The sequence below is a fragment of the Micromesistius poutassou genome, assembly GCF_964030765.1.
Source record: "Micromesistius poutassou genome assembly, chromosome: 9".
NCBI lineage: Eukaryota > Metazoa > Chordata > Actinopteri > Gadiformes > Gadidae > Micromesistius > Micromesistius poutassou.
In genome coordinates this window covers 11,715,251-11,735,335 of record NC_140279.1, presented here as the reverse complement: position 1 = coordinate 11,735,335, position 20,085 = coordinate 11,715,251, and the positions used below count along the sequence as shown (strand labels likewise).

The following is a 20,085-nucleotide window of genomic DNA, read 5'->3' as shown; positions in this document are numbered from 1 at the left end:
CACACACACACACACACACACACACACACACACACACACACACACACACACACACACACACACACACACACACACACACGCACACACGCGCACACGCACACGCACACCCTTACCTGTGTCTCCTCCGTCACCCTGATCATGTTGGCCAGAAGGTGAACTACACCGAGGTGGATTCACCGCCCCCTAGTGGCTCCACATGCAATAACATAGTCCTAAAGCATGGCTAATCGGCCTCACATCTTACTATTGACTCATTTAACAGACACGTACATAAGGCACTTTGTATTATATAGTATTAACATACGAGAACATTCAGTTGACCCATTGAGTTGTTTATTACTATTATGCTTTATGAACCAGTACAACAGAAAAACAGTCCCTTACAAACAACTAAAACAATAAAAGCAGTAGACATTACAAATCATAAACAGGTGTGCACATATTTTTAATAACTGAACATGTTCTGCTGCTGTGTTGTTCCCAACAGAACACAAAGAATCAATTCTCAGTTTAAAGTCATTCACAATATGATGAATAGCTTTTCCCATAAACCACTTGAATATAATTTTAAATCTGCATTAAATCAGGTTCCATGTTAGGCTATAAATAATCTGATATCAGAGCCCTTTAGTATGAAACGGTTAATGTCTGAAAATATACAAAATATTGTATTTTATTTATTATATATTCTTTTGTAGTATAAAAAACCATTGATTTACAATCATTTAATATTCAAAATACATTTCAAATTAAAAATATATATTTGTAAAACCTGCTTAGTTTACCCTTTTTTGGAGCATAGTTGAGTTGAGTACATGTTTTAAATAAACCAAAATACCAAAGTATTTTTTTTATTTGAATGTCCTTCCGTCGAGAGAGAGAGAGAGAGAGAGAGAGAGAGAGAGAGAGAGAGAGAGAGAGAGAGAGAGAGAGAGAGAGAGAGAGAGAGAGAGAGAGAGAGAGAGAGAGAGAGAGAGAGAGAGAGAGAGAGAGAGAGAGAGAGAGAGAGAGAGAGAGAGAGAGAGAGAGAGAGAGAGAGAGAGAGAGAGAGAGACTATTACAGACACAGAGACAATGTGGAACCAGCCCCTAAACCAAACGCAGGGTGGAGGTCCTCCTGGGTGAAGGTGGACTGGAAGGTGTGGATGTGTGTCAGTGTGTCTGAGGACCCTCCCACTCTGTAGAAGGACAGAGTGCCAGCAGGATGGTCCAGATACACTCCTACTCTGTTAGAGCCAGCGGAGGGGAGATTCATGTATGTTGTGCTACCGTTGTACCGGACAGAGTAGCCACCATCATGACAAAGAAGACTCCAGGACTTGTTGTTCCATCCAAGCCAGCTGCCACCATCCCCTCCCCTCGTTGTGATTCCTCTGTATGTCACTCCTATAGCAACACCTCCTTCCCACTCTACCTCCCAGTAACAGCGGTCAGTCAGACCCTCTTTACACAACACCTGGCAGTGGGAGAGAAGTCTCATGCGTTGACCAGGACACAACTTCTCTCTCAGCATCACCTTTCTGTTGTCCTCAGACAGAGAGAGGTATCTGTGGGCTGTGTCTGGGTCCAGTGTGAGTTCACAGGCATCTGAGGGGAGAACAAGACATAATCAGGTTGCTGAAACACACTGATGAGGTCATCAAATAGGAGTCATTTAAATAATGAGGAAGTGACCTTCCCCACAGAGGAGATGTTTGTGTCTGTGTATCATTATTTATTCCCCTAAATACTGATATAACAATAATAATAATACCTATGTTTTTATAATATAAAATAATAATAATAATAATAATAATAATAATAATAATAATAATAGTACACAGATAATAACGATTAATACCATGATTATTATATGAATATGTCTACCAATAATAAGAAAAACTACTAAGAATCATAATTAATAAATATAACAATAATAATACATTTTAGATGTTATAAAAGTTTGATTAATTGTGATTGCTAAAAGTTTTAATGTACATAAGATACATGATGTCAAATATCATCTTAATTTCCAGTAGGATCTGAATGTACGGACATCACCTCCTGCTGTGTGGATGGACTTTCCATCTCAATAGTTAGTGTGTGTTGTGATGAATCAAACTAAACAGACACGTACACTTCTTTGGAGCTGGTTTCAGTCTCCACACTCCACCGTGCTCTACACTGGGGGGGAAACAAAGTGAGAGCAGCATGTTGAAACATTCACCTTGATCATCTGCTGTCTCATCACTTTCTACACAACATGAGTTACAGCTGCCTTTTCAAACCACTTTATCTAGCAGCTGGTTGAATCCTTGTAGGAGACCTTGTCCCTGAGTGGTGAGCTGTCCTCTCCAGACCTGAGAGTGTCCAGTCTCCAGTGTGGATCCTCCAGTCCAGCAGAGAGCATCGCAGATCCTGAGTCTCCTGGGTGATTGTAGCTTAGGTCCAGCTCTCTCAGATAGGAGGGGTTGGAGCTCAGAGCTGAGGCCAGAAAAGCACAGCCTTCCTGGGTGATCAGGCAGCCAGACAAGCTACACACACACACACACACACACACACACACACACACACACACACACACACACACACACACACACACACACACACACAGGTGTAAATTATTTATTTTCTGGATGTGAATCTGTCAATTGCTTCTGACAGTGAACATTGTGGTGTAACTGTTTTGATTATTGAGTAAAACTGACCGGAGAGTTTCCAGTCTACAGTGTGGACTCCCCAGTCCAGCAGAGAGCAGCTTAATTCCTGAATCATGCAGATCATTGAAGCTCAGGTCCAGCTCTCTCAGACTAGAGGAGTTGGAGCTGAGAACTGAGGCCAGAGCTTCACAGCATCTCTCTGACAAATGACAGCCATTCAGCCTTCATGCAAAATAAACAGAACATGTTAGGAACTGTCTTTAAAATAACTTATACACAATTTACTTAACATAATGAAGGAATTGTGTTGAAATCTTTTATAAGAGATGTTTTATTAATTTACTAATATATACAAGTCAATACATTCGATCCTTAAAGGATTGTATTGAAAGTGGGTCATATATGTAGTCAAATAGTAACATGAATTTCTAATTTGGTGCCTTCTTGACCGAGAAAAGACAGTGACTTTTTGGCGCTTGTGGATTGAAGACGACAACTTCCACAATGCCAATTCACTCCCTGAGGGACGTAACATAACAGCCAATCAGCATTCACTCCTTGCAGTCCGGCGTGAACTGCAGCATGGAAGAGAAGTGATTGTTTCCATTTGCGGACTCCCGTAGCTCTATATCTAAATAATATAATATAATATATTGGTATCTATATAATATAATATAATATAATATACTATATCACAGCCAAAAGCTGTGTGCGCCTTCGGATGATATTATGAATTAAAGACGTGGGGTTCTTGGACGTCTCTGGTACTTCCACAACACAAGTAAAGACTCATAGAGTTATCTCGGCCAGAGTCCTGTATGGGTTCGGGTACCCACGGGTACCCGCACAAATTGGATGAAACAGGTGAAAAATAATGTACTGTGTCGGACACAGGTGCGGGTCGGGTCGGATGCCTGAACAGAGCGAGTCGGTCGTGGGTTTTGCGATTGCGAGTGAGACTTCTCCGGTGCTGGATATGTTATTCAGGAGCAGAGGAGTCAACTAAAACCGTCCACAGTGGATCACCAGCACCACGCCAAACACCAGATAGTGTAATTCCCCGGCGTTCCATATAATGTGTCTAATTTTCCTTTGGGTGCAGGTCAGGCGTCGGTATCAATTTATATGGTCTGGTATGGTCGGGTGCGGAATGTAATTTGTGGGTACGGGCGGGTAGTAATTGGGGGAAGAAACATTGGCTTTGACTCTCTGAAGTCCAGATTGAACCGTGACTTCAGATTGGTGTGGAAGGACCAGAGACGTCAGAGAACCCAACGCAGTCATTTATTCATAATATCATCCGGAGGCACACACAGCTTTTGGCCGTGATATTATATATTATATTATAGATGTCTATGTCTTATATCATTTAGATATAGAGCTCCAGGTCTCCCGCCGGAGCTCCCGGAGTGTTCTAGATTATCTTATAGAACACGGCCAAAAGCTGTGTGTGTGGTGTGACAGCTGATATTATGAATAAACGACTGCATCTCTGGTACTACATCATTGCTTCTTTAGCGCTTGTGTGATCTACCTAGTGCTAATTATATTGCGTTACGTGTACTGTACATGTTATTGTACAATTACAGTAGATTAAGACATAACTTTTATATTCCAGTATTATGTATTTGGTGTTTTGTGAATTGTAATACATTTTTATTGGTGAACCTACAGAGATGTTTTGGAGGCTTTGACCACTGGCAGCAGCCTCAGAAGACCCTCCTCTGAAGCACAGTATTTCTTCAGGTCAAAAACCTCTAGCTGCTCTTCTGATGTCAGTAAGCTGAAGACCAGAGCTGACCACTGACCAGGGGAGAGAGTTCTTCTTGAGAGTTTTCCTGATGTAAGGAGCCGTTGGATCTCCTCCACTAGAGAAGAGTCATTTAGCTCATTCAGACAGTGGATCAGATTGATGCTTCTCTCTGGAGAGAGATCTCCACTTATCTTCTTCTTTATGTAACAGACTGTTTTCTGACTACTCAGTGAGCTACTTCCTGTCTGTCCCAGTAGACCTTGTAGGAGAATCTGATTGCTCTTCAAAGAGAGGCCCATGAGGAAGCGAAGGAACAAGTCCAGGTGTCCGTTCTCACTCTGTAAGGCCTTGTCCACAGCACTCTGGTAGATGGTGAGTGCAGCTTTCCTGGAGGTTGGTGGTTCTTCTGAGAACAAATTGACACCTGTGTCGATGAAGGTCAGAAAGACATAAAGGGCAGCTAGAAACTCCTGGATGCTCAGATGGACAAAGCAGAACACCTTCTCCTGGTGCAGCCCACACTCCTCTTTAAAGATCTGGGTGAACACTCCTGAGTAAACTGAGACTGCTCTGGTATTGATGTCACATTTTTCCAGGTCTGCCTCGTAAAAGATCAGGTTGCCTTTCTCCAGCTGGTTAAAAGCCAGTTTTCCCAGAGAAACAATGATTTTCCTACTCTCTGAACTCCAGTGTGGATCTGTTTCAGCTCGCCCATGATACTTCCTGTCCCCCTGTATGGACTGAACCCTAAGGAAGTGGATGTACATATGAGTCAGGGTCTTGGGCATATTTCTTACTGTTTGGAATGCTTTCAAGATGTCCTCCAGAACTGTAGCTGTGATCCAACAGAAGATTGGGATGTGACACATGATGTGGAGGCTTCGTGATGTCTTGACGTGGGAAATGATTGTGTTGGCCAGCTTCTCCTCTCTGAATCTCTTCCTGAAGTACTCCTCCTTCTGTGGGTCATTGAACCCTCTCACCTCTGTCACCCTATCAACACACTCAGCAGGGATTTGATTGGCTGCCGCAGGGCGTGTGGTTATCCAGATGCGAGCGGAGGGAAGTAGGTCACCCCTGATGAGGTTTGTCAGCAGCACGTCCACCGAGGTCGGCTCTGTGACATCAGTCCAGATCAGGTTGTTCTGGAAGTCCAGAGGGAGTCGACACTCATCCAGACCATCCAAGATGAAGACAACTTGGAACCGGTCGTATCTGCAGATTCCTGCCTCTTTGGTCTCAATAAAGAAATGATGTAGAAGTTCCACCAAGCTAAACTCTTTCCCTTTCAGTAAATTCAGCTCTCTGAAAGTGAAGAGAAATGTGAACTGTATGTCGTGGTTGGTTTTGCCTTCAGCCCAGTCCAGAGTGAACTTGTGTGTTAAGACAGTTTTTCCAATGCCGGCCACTCCAGTTGTCATTATTGTTCTGATTGGTTGATCTTGTCCAGGTAAGGGTTTAAAGATGTCTTCACATCTGATTGGTGTTTCCTCCTTGGCTGGTTTCCTGGAAGCTTTTTCAATCAGTCTGACCTCATGTTCTTTGTTGACCTCTCCACTGGCTCTCTCTGTGATGAAGAGCTCTGTGTAGAAGTCTTTCAGACCTGTTGGCTGTCCTGCTTTAGCAATTCCCTCAAACATACACCTGAACTTCTCCATCAGATGGGCCTTGATGTTGTCTTGGCACTTGACAGCAACAGATCCTAAATGAAAAAAACAACAGCAGACATCAGTGAGTGGATGGTTACATCAGTGGAACAACATATCCTCATCGTACCAAAAGTTATGCACACATTTTCGTAAGATTCCTACAAATTTCCAGCAGCACAAGTGATCAGTGCGCCTGCCCACAAAAAAACAGGCGGACATGGCTTTTATTCTAACTGCAATATGCAGTATTTAGCTCTGGATGGCGTTTTTCATATGCTCTTTTATATCAAGGAGGGTCTCAAAAGACATATACGATTATCAATTTGGGGGCTCCAGCCCTACAGGAAGTGACTCACAAAGCCTCACAAATATTCCATCTCATGGCACCTCATCCAGTGGCTCGCTTGTAAGATTGTGAACTGAGGTTTTTTCTATTAATCTCACGAGGTGTGTGGTGCCGGCTCCTTTTAACCCCAGACTTGAGAAGCCTCTGCACAGGTCAGCTATGTTTACATGCCTTAAGGCACAAATTTCCATCTCCATCCCACCAAAAACGGGGAACTAGAAACTTCCCGCTGTTTTATGCCCAGTTACTCTACAGTTGGAGGTCAAGTCCCTTTTCCCGCCTTTTCGAGATGGCTAGGGATGCCGAAATACATACACACGTTTCCCTCTGTCACGGCAACAGCATATCCAAGATTTTGATTTATAGGGCTGACACAAAATAAGTCTGCCCAAACGGGTTACCTTGTGGATCAGAATGTGGTGTAAAAATAAGTTTAGGAGATAGGAAGGTCCTACCGCCCTGAGACTTGACAACCTTATTCTAGGGCCTGACTGGGACCCCGACACCGAAACCTTGGCCAATACCTCTCGGGCCCCGGGGGCAGGGTCTGTGGTTTAGGATTAGGATCTGCCTTTTCACAGAGCGACCCCAAGATGCTCCCTGGTTGAAGGTCTAATGGCCAAGTTATCTCTTGTGTATGAATTGAGATTAATTTCTAGCAAAGCTTTATGTTTCCAATGCATTTCAATAGAGCATTTGATGATGCTCTTTCCTGGAGTTTATAGTTTATAATTTATAAGTTTATAATTTTAGCAGAGCCTGATGCCCTGATTCATATAAAAGAGTCAGACATCTATCTTTAAGTCATTCTAGGCTCACCTTAAGGGTGTGTTTTTTACATCTTTGTGTGACCTCTCCGGTTGGGCTGGAACTACCAAATTTATAATAAAGTAGAGTTGAAAGGGGTCAAAATTAGTACAACGGGCCGCACCCGTTTGACGGTTGAAGGCCGCAGTAACTTAACCTTTTAACCCTGAAGTTTAAAGATCTTCAATGACCTCCAATTTCTTTTTTAAAAACTCACATTCTGTAATTTATTCTGAACAGAACCATTATTCTGAACAGAACCAATAAGAGTCTCATACTGCTCTTCAAATTTAGTAATTCTCCTCTGTTTTCAAGATAGGAGTCTCTTACCGCCCAACAGTGTATCGACCAGTTCCTCCTGGTTCATCTCCATCAGGCAGAGCTTTGTGATGTCTGCCACTCCCTCTATGGCGCGCCTCCTCTGCTCCTCACGCTTGCCATCCACCTCCTCCTCCTCAGCCCTCTGACTCTCTGAGCATTGTGGGTAATCGGGGAAGAGTTCACTCCAGAGCTTATTCATCTCCTTGTCTAGAAAAGCGTGTGCATTCTCCTCAGCCCTCTGGAAAAAAATAAACATCCAGGAGAACTTAACTCTGAACTTACTAAGGACAACAGAAGCATCTGTCCTGGATTCACGTCCCGCTGGTCTAAAGAGGGAAGCCTGGAGACTATAAGCACCACAAGAGATGCTTTCTAATGTTCCTGTAGAGCTAAAGTCAAATGTCTTGTTGGTCTTTTACACACCTTGATCAACTCTGTTTGATGCTGCTGTACTGAATGAGCACTGGTACAGACAGGTACAGTGGCACTGGTACAGACTGGTACAGACAGATTTCCATCTTTAAACGTAACAGGTAGATCCATAGACCAGTTACTCTTCATGGAGACACAGCTGGGTCCAAGGGAGTCTGCTCTCTCCTCCTGCTCTGGGCTTCAACACAACACACACAGCTTTTACTCAGACTAATCATGGAGTCATGAGATATCACTGCTGAGCTCTGAGATGGTCAACAGTCACAGACAGTGAGAGATCCTCTTCTTACCTCTTAGCTTTACTCTGGGGGCCATGTTCCCGTGTGGTTTTAGAGGTAGGACCCCCCTCCCCTCTCTCCTCATCCATATTAGACTGGAGCCCTTGACACAAACACAACTACATATTGTTTCTGCAGATATTCAGAGTTGAGTTTGTTTATTCTCTGCTTTTGTAGAAGCTGCTTATTGCCATTCACAGGGGGCTGTTGTCTCTGTTCACTTTGGACGAGATGGCAGGGTCGTCTTTCCTAGATAGAAAACAACTGTTCTATCCTAAGTACCTTTAAAGTCACCCAAGGACACTTGTGATATGGGACAAATCCTGTTTAACCCCTGCCTTTTGACCTGTCTCTCTACTTTCAAACCCCAACCTGCTCCTTAATTACCTGTATACAATGACCTGTATATGACCTGTATACCTGTATACAGACAAATAGCCATGCATCTTTATATTCCATAAATGTTTTTAACCGTGTGTTTTACAGAAAACTAACCATCAACCTACCGATACAATTCAAAGTTCTGCATATTTAGGATATATCAGGGATCAGAGTTGAGTACAGTACCTTAGTCTTCTTCCTGCTGTAATGAAGTGAGCCACACCAAACCTTCCAACTCATAACAAGGAAATGATGCTTTAAACCGACCAGTTGGACCAGTTCCCCTCTCAGTTCATACTCCTCTCTAGCCTCCTATGGGCTGCTGTTCCATGACCTCAGTCAGTGATGAAGAATAATCACTTCCTTAAAATATGAACGATGGACAGAGAGCTCTGATGTCTACAAGCTCAGACAGAGAAAAACAAAGAGATACTTGATAGTTCAGACAGCATGTAGAGACACTAAGTCACTGATGCAGAGTCCTTCTATACCGTAGAACCAACAGGAACACAGTCAATGAAGAGACAAACACAGTTGAAAGGTGTTAATTATAATATAATAATATTATAATAATTTTCTCCAAACCCTACACACAAATTAGAGCAACAGCTAAAATTTTGCCAAAATTACACAAATCTATTGAAAAATGCATTCAGGCATTAAAAACCATGTTCTCTGTTCTCACTACTGACTGCTATCAAGATACTGTCCATGTGTTTGGTTCCATGTTTTAGTTTTCCATACTAGGGTCCGAAAATGTTTCAGATTTACGAGTAAATATAAAGTCTGTTAGCCATGAAACCAAACAGTAAATATATCATTGTATAAATAGTAATAGTAACTGTCATCACTTGTTGTAATTAAGAACAGCATATTTACTGTATGAGTCTTCTTGTTGGCTTGGATTCTTCGTGTGCTTTTACTTCTCCATCTTGCTACACCCTTTACAGGCATGCATTCAGCACACCTTCAGTCTCATTTAAATCAGTACAGTGTACAAACATTGTAACGTGATGTCATTCAGCATTCAGAATCATAAACTTGAAAAATGAAATACAGACTATTATGTCATAAAAATGGAGCCTTTAAATATTTATACATGACTGCAGCTGCTGATGTGACAGCATTAAAGGCTATACAAGGTGTTGAGGAGAAATCAGACCTTTAGCAGCATAGTATATGTAGTGTAATCATTAATAATGGTTATGTTTCTATAGCAGGGTTATTTTCTCTTTAGTGATTAATCTGGTTGGGTTGGATTCTTGTGTTCCTCCATCTTGCTACACCCTCTACAGGCTGGTATTCAGCAACACACATCTTTAGTCTCACTAAATCAGTACAGTGTACCAACATTGTAACGTGACATCATTCAGTATTCAGTAGTTTGTGGAGGCAGCGAGGAGAGAAGTGATCATCACCTTTTTATTTGTTGCTTCTCATCAGGAAACCCTCTGACAAAAGGTAGTAATAAAGTGTGTCGTATGTCTCTGTTTATGTGAAGGCATGCATGGCCAATATTCACTGCCATTAATACCTTTGTCAAAACCCATTATACCCTATTTCATTGATACTTCTCTGTAAGGGAGGGAAGGGGGTTGGGGGTTGGGGGTTAACTGTCTCTTTGAATACATTCTCTCTCCTTTAGAATGTATCAATTTCCCTTTATGTATGAGGTTTACTGTATATCTGTTATGCTCAAAATCTCAAAAATAAATCATACAAAAAAGGTAAAGTGTGTAAGCCTGTGTGTTTGATAAGTAGGCCCATAGTCTATTGTAAAGACAGACTTCCATTACGATGTGTAAGCAGGTTCATGAATTGAGCTCTGGAGAAACATCTGCTGAGCTTGGAGGATTTCAATTGAAGAAACAAGAAACAGGTCCTGGTCTGATTCTGTGGTACGGTGGCCTGCATGGACCCTCTCACATGCGTACCCAGGCAAAAAAGGAGAGGTTCCTTCTTCTTCAGCTCAGCACCACCGCCTCAGACACAGACCTCTGTGTGTTTCAACATGGATGCTCAGGGTCCTGTTAGACGCCACAGGGGAGGTGGTATATCAACCAGCCTGCAAGGCTCATCTCTAGAGAGACTAGAATTCTCTCCATATTTCGTCACTCATCGGGCATATGAGTCTGATGTGGAAATGCATTTGCTGGTATCCTGATTATTAATGTTGTGTAGACAAAGCCTCTGTTGTGATTTTTATTTAGTGAACCCCCGACCTTAAAGTGTAAACTGATCCTCTGCTGAACACACAAGAACATTCAGTTGAGCCAATGAGTTGTTTATTACCATTATGCTTTATTAACCAGTACAACAGAAAAATAGTATAGGTTACATGTACACAATAAACACTAGAACTCAAACAATAGAAGCAGCAGACATTACTAATCATAAACAGGTGTGCACATAATAACTGAACATGTTCCATTGCTGTATTGTTCCCAACAGAACACAAGGAATCAATACTCAGTTAAAAGACATTCAGAACATGATCAATAGCTTTTCCCAGACCGCTTGCATTAATAATATAATATTAAATCTGGTTTAAATCAGGTTCCATGTTAGGCTTATCAAAATATAAACTGATATTGGAGCCCTTTAGTATGAAACGGTTAATATCTGAAAATATAAAATATACAAAATATTGTAGTATAAACACGTTATGATTTACAATCAATCAATATTTAAAATACATAAAAAATAGAAATATAGTCTTTTTAAAACCTGTTTAACCCTATGGAACATTTTAAAAGTCTCTTTCTTTCATGGTTTATCACACTAAACTTTTCAGAAGCACAATAAAATGTAGCATTGAGTATAGTTGAGTCCATTAAATCAACAAAACAAAGTGTGTGTGTGTGTGTGTATTCATATATCTGTATATTTGTGTGTGTGTGTGTATTCGTATATGCGTGTGTGTATTTACATATGTGTTTGTGTGTGTAAATGTATGTTGTGTGTGTGTATTCATATGTGTGTGTGTGTGTGTGTGTGTGTGGAATGTGTGTATTCATACATGTGCACGTGCATGCATGTGAGTGTGTGTGTATTCATATATGCATGTGTGTGGTGTGTGTCTTCATAAATGCGCTTGTATGTGTGTTTGTGTGTGTTTATATATGCATGTGCGTGTTCATATATGTGTGTGTGTGTGTGTGTGTGTGTGTGTGCGTGTGTGTGTGTGTGTGTTGCTACAACCGACACAGAGATACCGAGGCACCATGTCTCAATAACACAAACCCAGGGAGGAGGTCCTCCTGGGTGAACGTGGACTGGAAGGTGTGGATGTGTGTCAGTGTGTCTGAGGACCCTCCTACATCTGGGGACACTCTGTAGAAGGACAGAGTGCCAGCAGGCCGGTCCAGATACACTCCTACTCTGGTAGAGCCGGGGGGGAGACGTATGTCTGTTCCTCTACCATTGTACTGGGCAGAGTAACCACCATCATAACAACAAAGACTCCAGGACTTGTTGTTCCCTCCAAGCCAGCTGTTACGACCTGCTCCTCTCCTTGTGATTCCTCTGTACGTCACTCCTATGTCAACACGTCCTTTCTTCTCTATCTCCCAGTAACAGCGGCCAATCAGACCCTCTCTACACATCACCTGGGGCCAGTGGTCAAATCTCTCTGGGTGATCCGAATACGACTGGTCCTCTCCAACCAGCGTCACCTTTCTGTTGTCCTCAGACAGAGAGAGTTCTTTGCTGGCTGTGTTTGGGTCCAGTGTGAGTTCATAGGCATCTGATGGAGAACAAGACATGATGAGCTGCAGAACCATTCTTCTTCTTTATCATCATCATCACTAGCACTATTGCTGTTGTCTTGCATTCTTCTTCTTATTCCTGTCCTCTTTCACGAGCTATCTACTCTACAAACATTAACATAGAAAGACTAAATAATATTGTATGATAGCTACTTTAGTGGACTATTGTGCCTTGGCTATTAGATAATTAAAGTGCAAGTTAATTGTAAATCCCATTTGTGTGTGAGTGGCTGTCCCAGTCAAAACATGTAAGCCTATAAAAATGTATAAACTGCATCTACTCCCCTAACATTTACACTACATACACATATTATACATGAAAACGTTCAGCATGATGAGTTCATATCTCCTATGGAATAGGAATAAGCAATAGTCAATAGTCTACATACTCTTCAAGATATTAGACTGAAAGGTTCCAATACACATAGATTGTAATCCACCTGTGTAAACAACAGACTGAACCAGGCTGGAAATGAACTGTTGGTACCATAGAACTGGTTCATACATACACAGCCATTTACACATACATACCTACACAAACATACAAGATATACATAAACACAGAAACAAACACACAAGTACACATTTGAATGACCAGACGTCACCTCCTGCTGTGTGGATGGACTTTCCATCTCTATAGTAAGTGTGTGTGTTGCGATAAAACTATACAGACACTTACACTTCTTTAGAGCTGGTTTCAGCCTCCACACTCCACCGTGCTCCACACTGGGGGGGAAACAAAGTGACAGCTGCCTTTCAAACCACTTCAACTATCAGCGGGTTGAAACCTTTTAGGAGACATTGTCCCTGAGTGGGGAGCTGTCCTCTCCATACCTGAGAGTGTCCAGTCTCCAGCGTGGATCCTCCAGTCCAGCAGAGAGCAGCGTAGCTCCTGAGTCTCCTGGGTGATTGTAGCTCAGGTCCAGCTCTCTCAGATGGGAGGGGTTGGAGCTCAGAGCTGAGGCAAGAGCAGCACAGCCTTCATGTGTGACCTGGCAGCCAGACAAGCTACACACACACACACACACACACACACACACACACACACACACACACGCACACACACCCGGGTGTGAATTATTACTTTTCTGGATGTAAATCTGTTTAATGTCCTCTGATATGGAACTTGTGGTAACTATTTGCATATTGAGTAAAACTGACTTGAGAGTTTCCAGTGTACAGTGTTGACTCTCCAGTCCAGCAGAGAGCAGCTGCACTCCTGAATCCTGCAGATCATTGTTACTCAGGTCCAGCTCTCTCAGACTAGAGTTAGAGGTGAGAACTGAGGCCAGAGCTTCACAGCATCGCTCTGACAGATGACAGCCATTCAGCCTTCACACAAAATAAAAAGAACATGTTAGGAACTGTGATTAAAATAACTTTCATCTTTTACTTCTAACATAATGATTTTTATAAGAGATGTTTTATTAATTTAACTAATATACACTACATTAGATCCTTAAATGGCAATTAAATATTGGGTGTAAAATGTTGAATATTTAAAATGTTTTGAAGCGTTTCAAAATGGTTTTGAATATTGATATTACTTTTTATTGTAGTATTCTTTATATTGTGTCGTGTGTATTGTACATGTTATTGTACAATTACAGTATAATTACAGAGATGTTATGTATATTATCCAAACTTTTTTATTCTAGTATTATGTATGGTGTGTTGTGTATGTATTTGTATATTATCCAAACTTTTGTATTCTATATTATGTATATTGTGTTGTGTCTATTGTAATACATGTTATTGGTGAACCTACAGAGATGTTTTGGAGGCTTTGACCACTGGCAGCAGCCTCAGAAGACCCTCCTCTGAAGCAGTATATTTCTTCAGGTCAAACACATCCAGCTGCTCTTCTGATGACAGTAAGATGAAGACCAGAGCAGACCACTGACCAGGGGAGAGAGATTCTGTGGAGAGTCCTCCTGATGTCAGGAGCTGTTGGATCTCTTCCACTAGAGAAGAGTCATTTAGCTCATTGAGACAGTGGATCAGATTGATGCTTCTCTCTGGAGAGATATCTCCATTTATCCTCTTCTTGATGTAAGACACTGTATTCTGATTGGTCTGTGGGCAATTTCCTGTCTGTCCCAGCAGATCTCGTAGGAGAATCTGATTGGTCTCCACAGAGAGGCCCAGGAGGAAGCGGAGGAACAAGTCCAGGTGTCCGTTCTTACTCTGTAAGGCCTTGTCCACAGCACTCTGGTAGAGGAAGAGTTTCTTATCTTTCCGGGAGTTTCTTTTTCTTTTCTTTTTTTTTTTGGAGAGCAGATTGACACCAGTGTGGATGAAGGACTGGAAGACATAAAGGGCAGCCAGAAACTCCTGGATGCTCAGATGGACAAAGCAGAACACCTTGTCCTGGTACAGCCCACACTCCTCTTTAAAGATCTGGGTGAACACTCCTGAGTATACAGAGGCTTTGATATCGATGCCACACTCTTCCAGGTCTGCCTCGTAGAAGATCAGGTTGCCTTTCTCCAGCTGGTTAAAAGCCAGTTTTCCCAGAGAAACAATGATCTCCCTGCTCTCTGAACTCCAGTGGGGATCTGTTCCTGCTCTCCCATGATACTTTGTGTCCCCCTGTATGGACTGAACCCTCAGGAAGTGGATGTACAGCTGAGTCACAGTCTTGGGCACCTCTTCTCCTCTTTTGGATGTTTTGAAGATGTCCTCAAGAACTGTAGCAGTGATCCAACAGAAGACTGGGATGTGACACATGATGTGGAGGCTTTGTGATGTCTTAACGTGAGAAATGATTGTGTTGGCCAGCTTCTCCTCTCTGAATCTCTTCCTGAAGTACTCCTCCTTCTGTGGGTCGTTGAACCCTCTCACCTCTGTCACCATATCAACACACTCAGCAGGGATTTGATTGGCTGCCACAGGGCGTGTGGTTATCCAGATGCGAGCGGAGGGAAGCAGATCACCCCTGATGAGGTTTGTCAGCAGCACATCCACCGAGGTCGGCTCTGTGACATCAGTCCAGAGCAAGTTGTTCTGGAAGTCCAGAGGAAATCGACACTCATCAAGACCATCCAAGATGAAGACAACTTGGAACTGGTCGAATCTGCAGATTCCTGATTCTTTGGTCTCAATAAAGAAATGATGAAGAAGTTCCACCAAGCTAAAATCTTTTCTCAGTAAATTCAGCTCTCTGAAAGTTAAGAGAAATGTGAAGTGTATCTCGTGGTTGGCTTTGCCTTCAGCCCAGTCAAGAGTGAACTTGTGTGTTAAGACAGTTTTACCAATGCCTGCAACTCCAGTTGTCATTATTGTTCTGATAGGTTGATCTTGCGCAGGTGAGGGTTTAAAGATGTCTTCACATTTTATATGTTTTTCCTTCTTGGCCTGTTTCCTGGAAGCTGTTTCAATCAGTCTAACCTCATGTTCCTTGTTGACCTCTCCACTGCCTCTCTCTATGATGAAGAGCTCTCTGTAGAAGTCATTCAGAGGTGTTGGCTGTCCTGTTTTAGCGATTCCCTCAAACATACACCTGAACTTCTCCTTCAGATGAGACTTGATGTTATGTTGGCACTGAACAGCAGTAGAGCCTAAATGACAAAACAACAGAAGACATCAGTTAGTGGATAGTGACCAGATCAGTGATCAGTAGAACAACGTATCCTCATACAACAGTTATGTATGATATGATATCGTACCGCTCTTCTTGTTTAGTTCTTTTTGTCATAGTGTGCCCTTTTTGATTTTTGCTTTTCCTCCTGTTAAGCAGGAATTGCTTTTTGTTAATGCTTGAGCTGAAGCCTTGCTCAGCATCAAATAAATATTTTTGAACTTCCTTCTGCTTTCTTTTGGGTTCATCTTACACATGTATTTGACAGATATGGTATTGACACAGCCCATAATCAGTTTGTTAGAGCAAAACACCAAGCTCATTGATTTAACGAGGCAGGGTTATTTGGAACAATTCATTAAGTTATCATGTGTGAAAGGTCATTCATTGACTATTTCTGTTGATTGCAAGCTTGCAAGCTTCCTATTTAAGACTGGTGTACCCCTTCTCTCCATAAGCACCCCCTCCCCATATGGATATGGAGAATTGCTGCCACGCCCCAGTGGTGGTGGTGTCATTTATATGAAAGAGGGCTTTAAAATATACAAGACTGATAAATTCGGAGGCCGTAGCTCTACAGGAAGTGATGTAATGAGTAGATGACTAACCTTAACCCCAACACAGATTTTAAGCAGAGCATAATGCCCTGATTCATATTGAAGAGACCAGACGTCTCCAGCTAATTTACAAGTCATTCTAGGCTCACATTAAGGGTATGTTTTTTACATCTTCGTAGTACCTCTCAGGGAGGGATTACATCACTTCCAGTTGGACTGGAACCACCAAATTGATAATTAAGTAGAGTTGAATGCCCTCATTCATATGTTTGACAGTACCTGTTTGACAGTACTGCTCTTCAAAATGAGTAACTCTTCTCTGGTTTTAAGATAAGATTCTCTTCTGCACCTCCTCTAACTGCAAACTAAGAGTCTCTTACCCCCCCCCAGTGTGTCGGCCAGTTCCTCCTGGTTCATCTCCATCAGGCAGAGCTTTGTGATGTCTGCCACTCCCTCTATGGCACGCCTCCTCTGCTCCTCGTTCTTACCATCCACCTCCTCCCTCTGACTCTCTGAGCATTGTGGGTAATCAGGGAAGAGATCCCTCCAGAGCTTCTTCAGCTCCTTGTCTAGAAAAGCGTGTGCGTTCTCCTCAGCCCTCTGGAACAGAACAAACATCAAGGAGAACTATACTCTAAACTAACTGAGGACATCAGAAGCATCTGTCCTAGATTCACATCCTGCTGGTCTTAAGAGGGAAGCATGGAGACTATTAGCACCATAAGAGATGCTTTTTATTGTTCATGTAGAGCTAGAGTCAAATGTCTTGTTGGACATTTACACACCTTGATCAGCTCTGTTGGATGCTGCTGTACAGACTGAGCACTGGTAACCCTCAACTTCTGGTGGTATTGGTGATGTCTGTGGTGAATACACACACACACACACACACACACACTTTGGACCTGTTTTTCCTGACATTTCCTTTTATACATAAATTCAGATAACAACCAACTGGTCTGTTTTCATCATCTGTTTGAAACTCGTCTGTACCTCTCCTCTCTGGGGGGGCGTCCATCTTTAAATTCAGGAGGTCTATCCATAGACCAGTCACTCTTCATGGACACACAGCTGAGTCCAGGGGAGTCTGCAATCTCCTGCTGGACTCTTGTAGAAAAACAAGAACCAGGATTTATGGATGTTTGATAGATGCTGTATATTTATAATCTCTGATAAATCCTCACCTCTTCTCAATAGACAGATTTCCCTCTTTAAACATGACTGATTCATATGATTCATAAAGCGGTCACTCTTCATGGAGACACAGCTGGGTCCAGGGAAGTCTGCTCTCTCCTGCTGCTCTGGGCTTCAACACACACACATACACACATAGCTTTTACTCAGACTAATGATAAAGTCATGATATATCACTGCTGAGCTTTGAGATGGACAACAGTCACAGACAGTGAGAGATCCTCTTGGACACAAACACAACTACATATTGTTTCTGCAGACATTCAGCGTTTGTTAATTCTCTTCTTTTATAGAAGCTGCTTATTTCCGGTCACAGGGGGCTGTTGTCTCTGTTTACTTTGGACAAGAGGCAGGGTGGTCTTTCGTAGACACAGATTCATAGACCCTCTCATTCTCAACGAAGGAGAAATATGTGGAGATGCTGGCCAGATGTTTCTAATAACGTATCATCATTTCACACAGCTCTCTAAGGGCTTTAAATGTGTCTTATCAAGATCACGTTCAGCATGCGGATATCATACTTACTGTTCCCTGTGCGGGTTAAACCGCTCTGAAGACATGTCCATATATGGACTTCCTCATGTGGTATGACATCACAACCAGATCTATGCTGCAAGACCCAGAACAAGATGATGTGTAAACACCTTCACTAATCAAGATGGCCGTCTTCCTGTCTTATAATGATATGACTAAATGAGACTAAATGATATGACTGATATGACAAATAAAACAACTGTTCTATCCTAAGTATCTTTAAAGTCACCCAATGACACTTATAAACCCTACCTGCTCCTTATTGACCTGTCTCTGTACTGTCAAACCCCAATCTGCTCCTTAATGACCTGTATCTGAATTCACTGTCAGTCACTTGAGATAAATAATCTGCAAAATTTGTAAATAGTAAATTTGACAAATAGCCATGCATCTTTATATTGCATAAATGTTTTTAACCGTGTGTTTTACAGAAAACTAACCATCAACCTACCGATACAATTCAAAGTTCTGCATATTTAGGATATATCAGGGATCAGAGTTGAGTACAGTACCTTAGTCTTCTTCCTGCTGTAATGAAGTGAGCCACACCAAACCTTCCAACTCATAACAAGGAAATTATGCTTTGAACCGACCAGTTGGACCAGTTCCCTTTCAAGTTCATACTCCTCTCAGACTAACCTCCTATAGGCTGCTGTACCATGACCTCACTCAGTGATGAAGAATAATCTCTTCCTTAAAATATGAACGATGGACAGAGAGCTCTGATGTCTACAAGCTCAGACAGAGAAAAACAAAGAGATACTTGATAGTTCAGACAGTATGTAGAGACACTAAGTCACTGATGTAGAGTCCATCTACACCGTAGAACCAACAGGAACGCAGTCAATGAAGAAACAAATTCTGTTGAAATATATTCCCTAAACTATTGCTAATTTCCGCTGAACTCACACACACACACACATACACACACACACACACACACACCAAATACACACAAATTAGAGCAATAGCTAAACTTTTGCCAAAATTACACAAAACGATTGCAAAATGCATTCATGCATTAAAAAACATGTTCTCTGTTCTCACTACTGACTGCTATCAAGATACTGTCCATGTGTTTGGTTCCTCATGAGGTCATGTTACATATCCAATGGTATTAAACAGTGGAACCATTTGACTGTTTTCTCCTTTTGTGAACTTTTAGTTTTCTTTACTGGGGTCCCAAAAGGTTTACAATTTATGAGTAAATATAAAGAATGTTGCCATGAAACTGAGAACAGTAAATATATCATCATATAAATCGTGAATTTGCTGGGTAAACCTAATTCTAGCCAGCAGAGTGTGTGAACTGTCATCACTTGTTGTTATTAAGTAATTGAGTTTGAACAGCATATTTACTGTATGAGTCTTCCTGTTGGCTTGGATTCTTTTGCTTTTACTTCTCCATCTTGCATTCAGAAAAACACACCTTGAGTCTTATTAAAATCAGTACAGTGTACAAACATTGTAACGTGATGTCATTCAGCATTCAGAAGCATAAACTTAATGAAATACAGACTGTATTAATACATAACAATTGTTATGTCATCAAAATGGATCCTTTAAACATTTCTAAGTGACTGCAGCTGTGTCTTTGTTAGTACCTTGTTTCACAATGTATCAATTTCCCTTTATGTATGAGGTGTACTGTATCTGTTATGCTCAAAATCTCAAAAATAAATCATACAATAAAAAAAGTAATAAAGTGTGTAAGCCTGTGCGTAACTTCATTTAGATAAGTAGGCCCATAGTCTATTGTGTAGTAAAGACAGACTTTCATGACTGTGTTAATCAGGTGCATGTATTGAGCTCATTGAGAAACATCTGCTGAGCTTGGAGGATTTCAA

The 20,085-nt window shown here is 41.7% G+C and overlaps 2 protein-coding genes across 2 annotated transcripts; both read right to left on the bottom strand.

Moving 5' to 3' along the window:
* Positions 1–1,057: 1,057 nt before the first annotated feature.
* On the bottom strand, positions 1,058–8,262 carry LOC311353702 (NLR family CARD domain-containing protein 3-like; the record flags this gene model as incomplete). The annotated part of the gene is made up of 5 exons (XM_084473592.1): positions 1,058–1,579; positions 2,366–2,513; positions 2,688–2,861; positions 4,312–6,094; positions 8,238–8,262. The coding sequence occupies 5 exons, from the start codon at positions 8,260–8,262 to the stop codon at positions 1,058–1,060; spliced, it is 2,652 nt and encodes an 883-aa protein (XP_084329718.1).
* A 3,538-nt stretch (positions 8,263–11,800) lies between these two features.
* On the bottom strand, positions 11,801–18,264 carry LOC311353701 (NLR family CARD domain-containing protein 3-like; the record flags this gene model as incomplete). The annotated part of the gene is given in 11 exon segments (XM_084473591.1): positions 11,801–12,351; positions 13,053–13,099; positions 13,208–13,381; positions 13,535–13,705; positions 14,142–15,933; positions 16,891–17,110; positions 17,296–17,371; positions 17,504–17,620; positions 17,695–17,740; positions 17,743–17,816; positions 18,230–18,264. Coding segments are annotated over 11 exon segments (3,303 nt in total).
* Between the last annotated feature and the right edge of the window lie 1,821 nt (positions 18,265–20,085).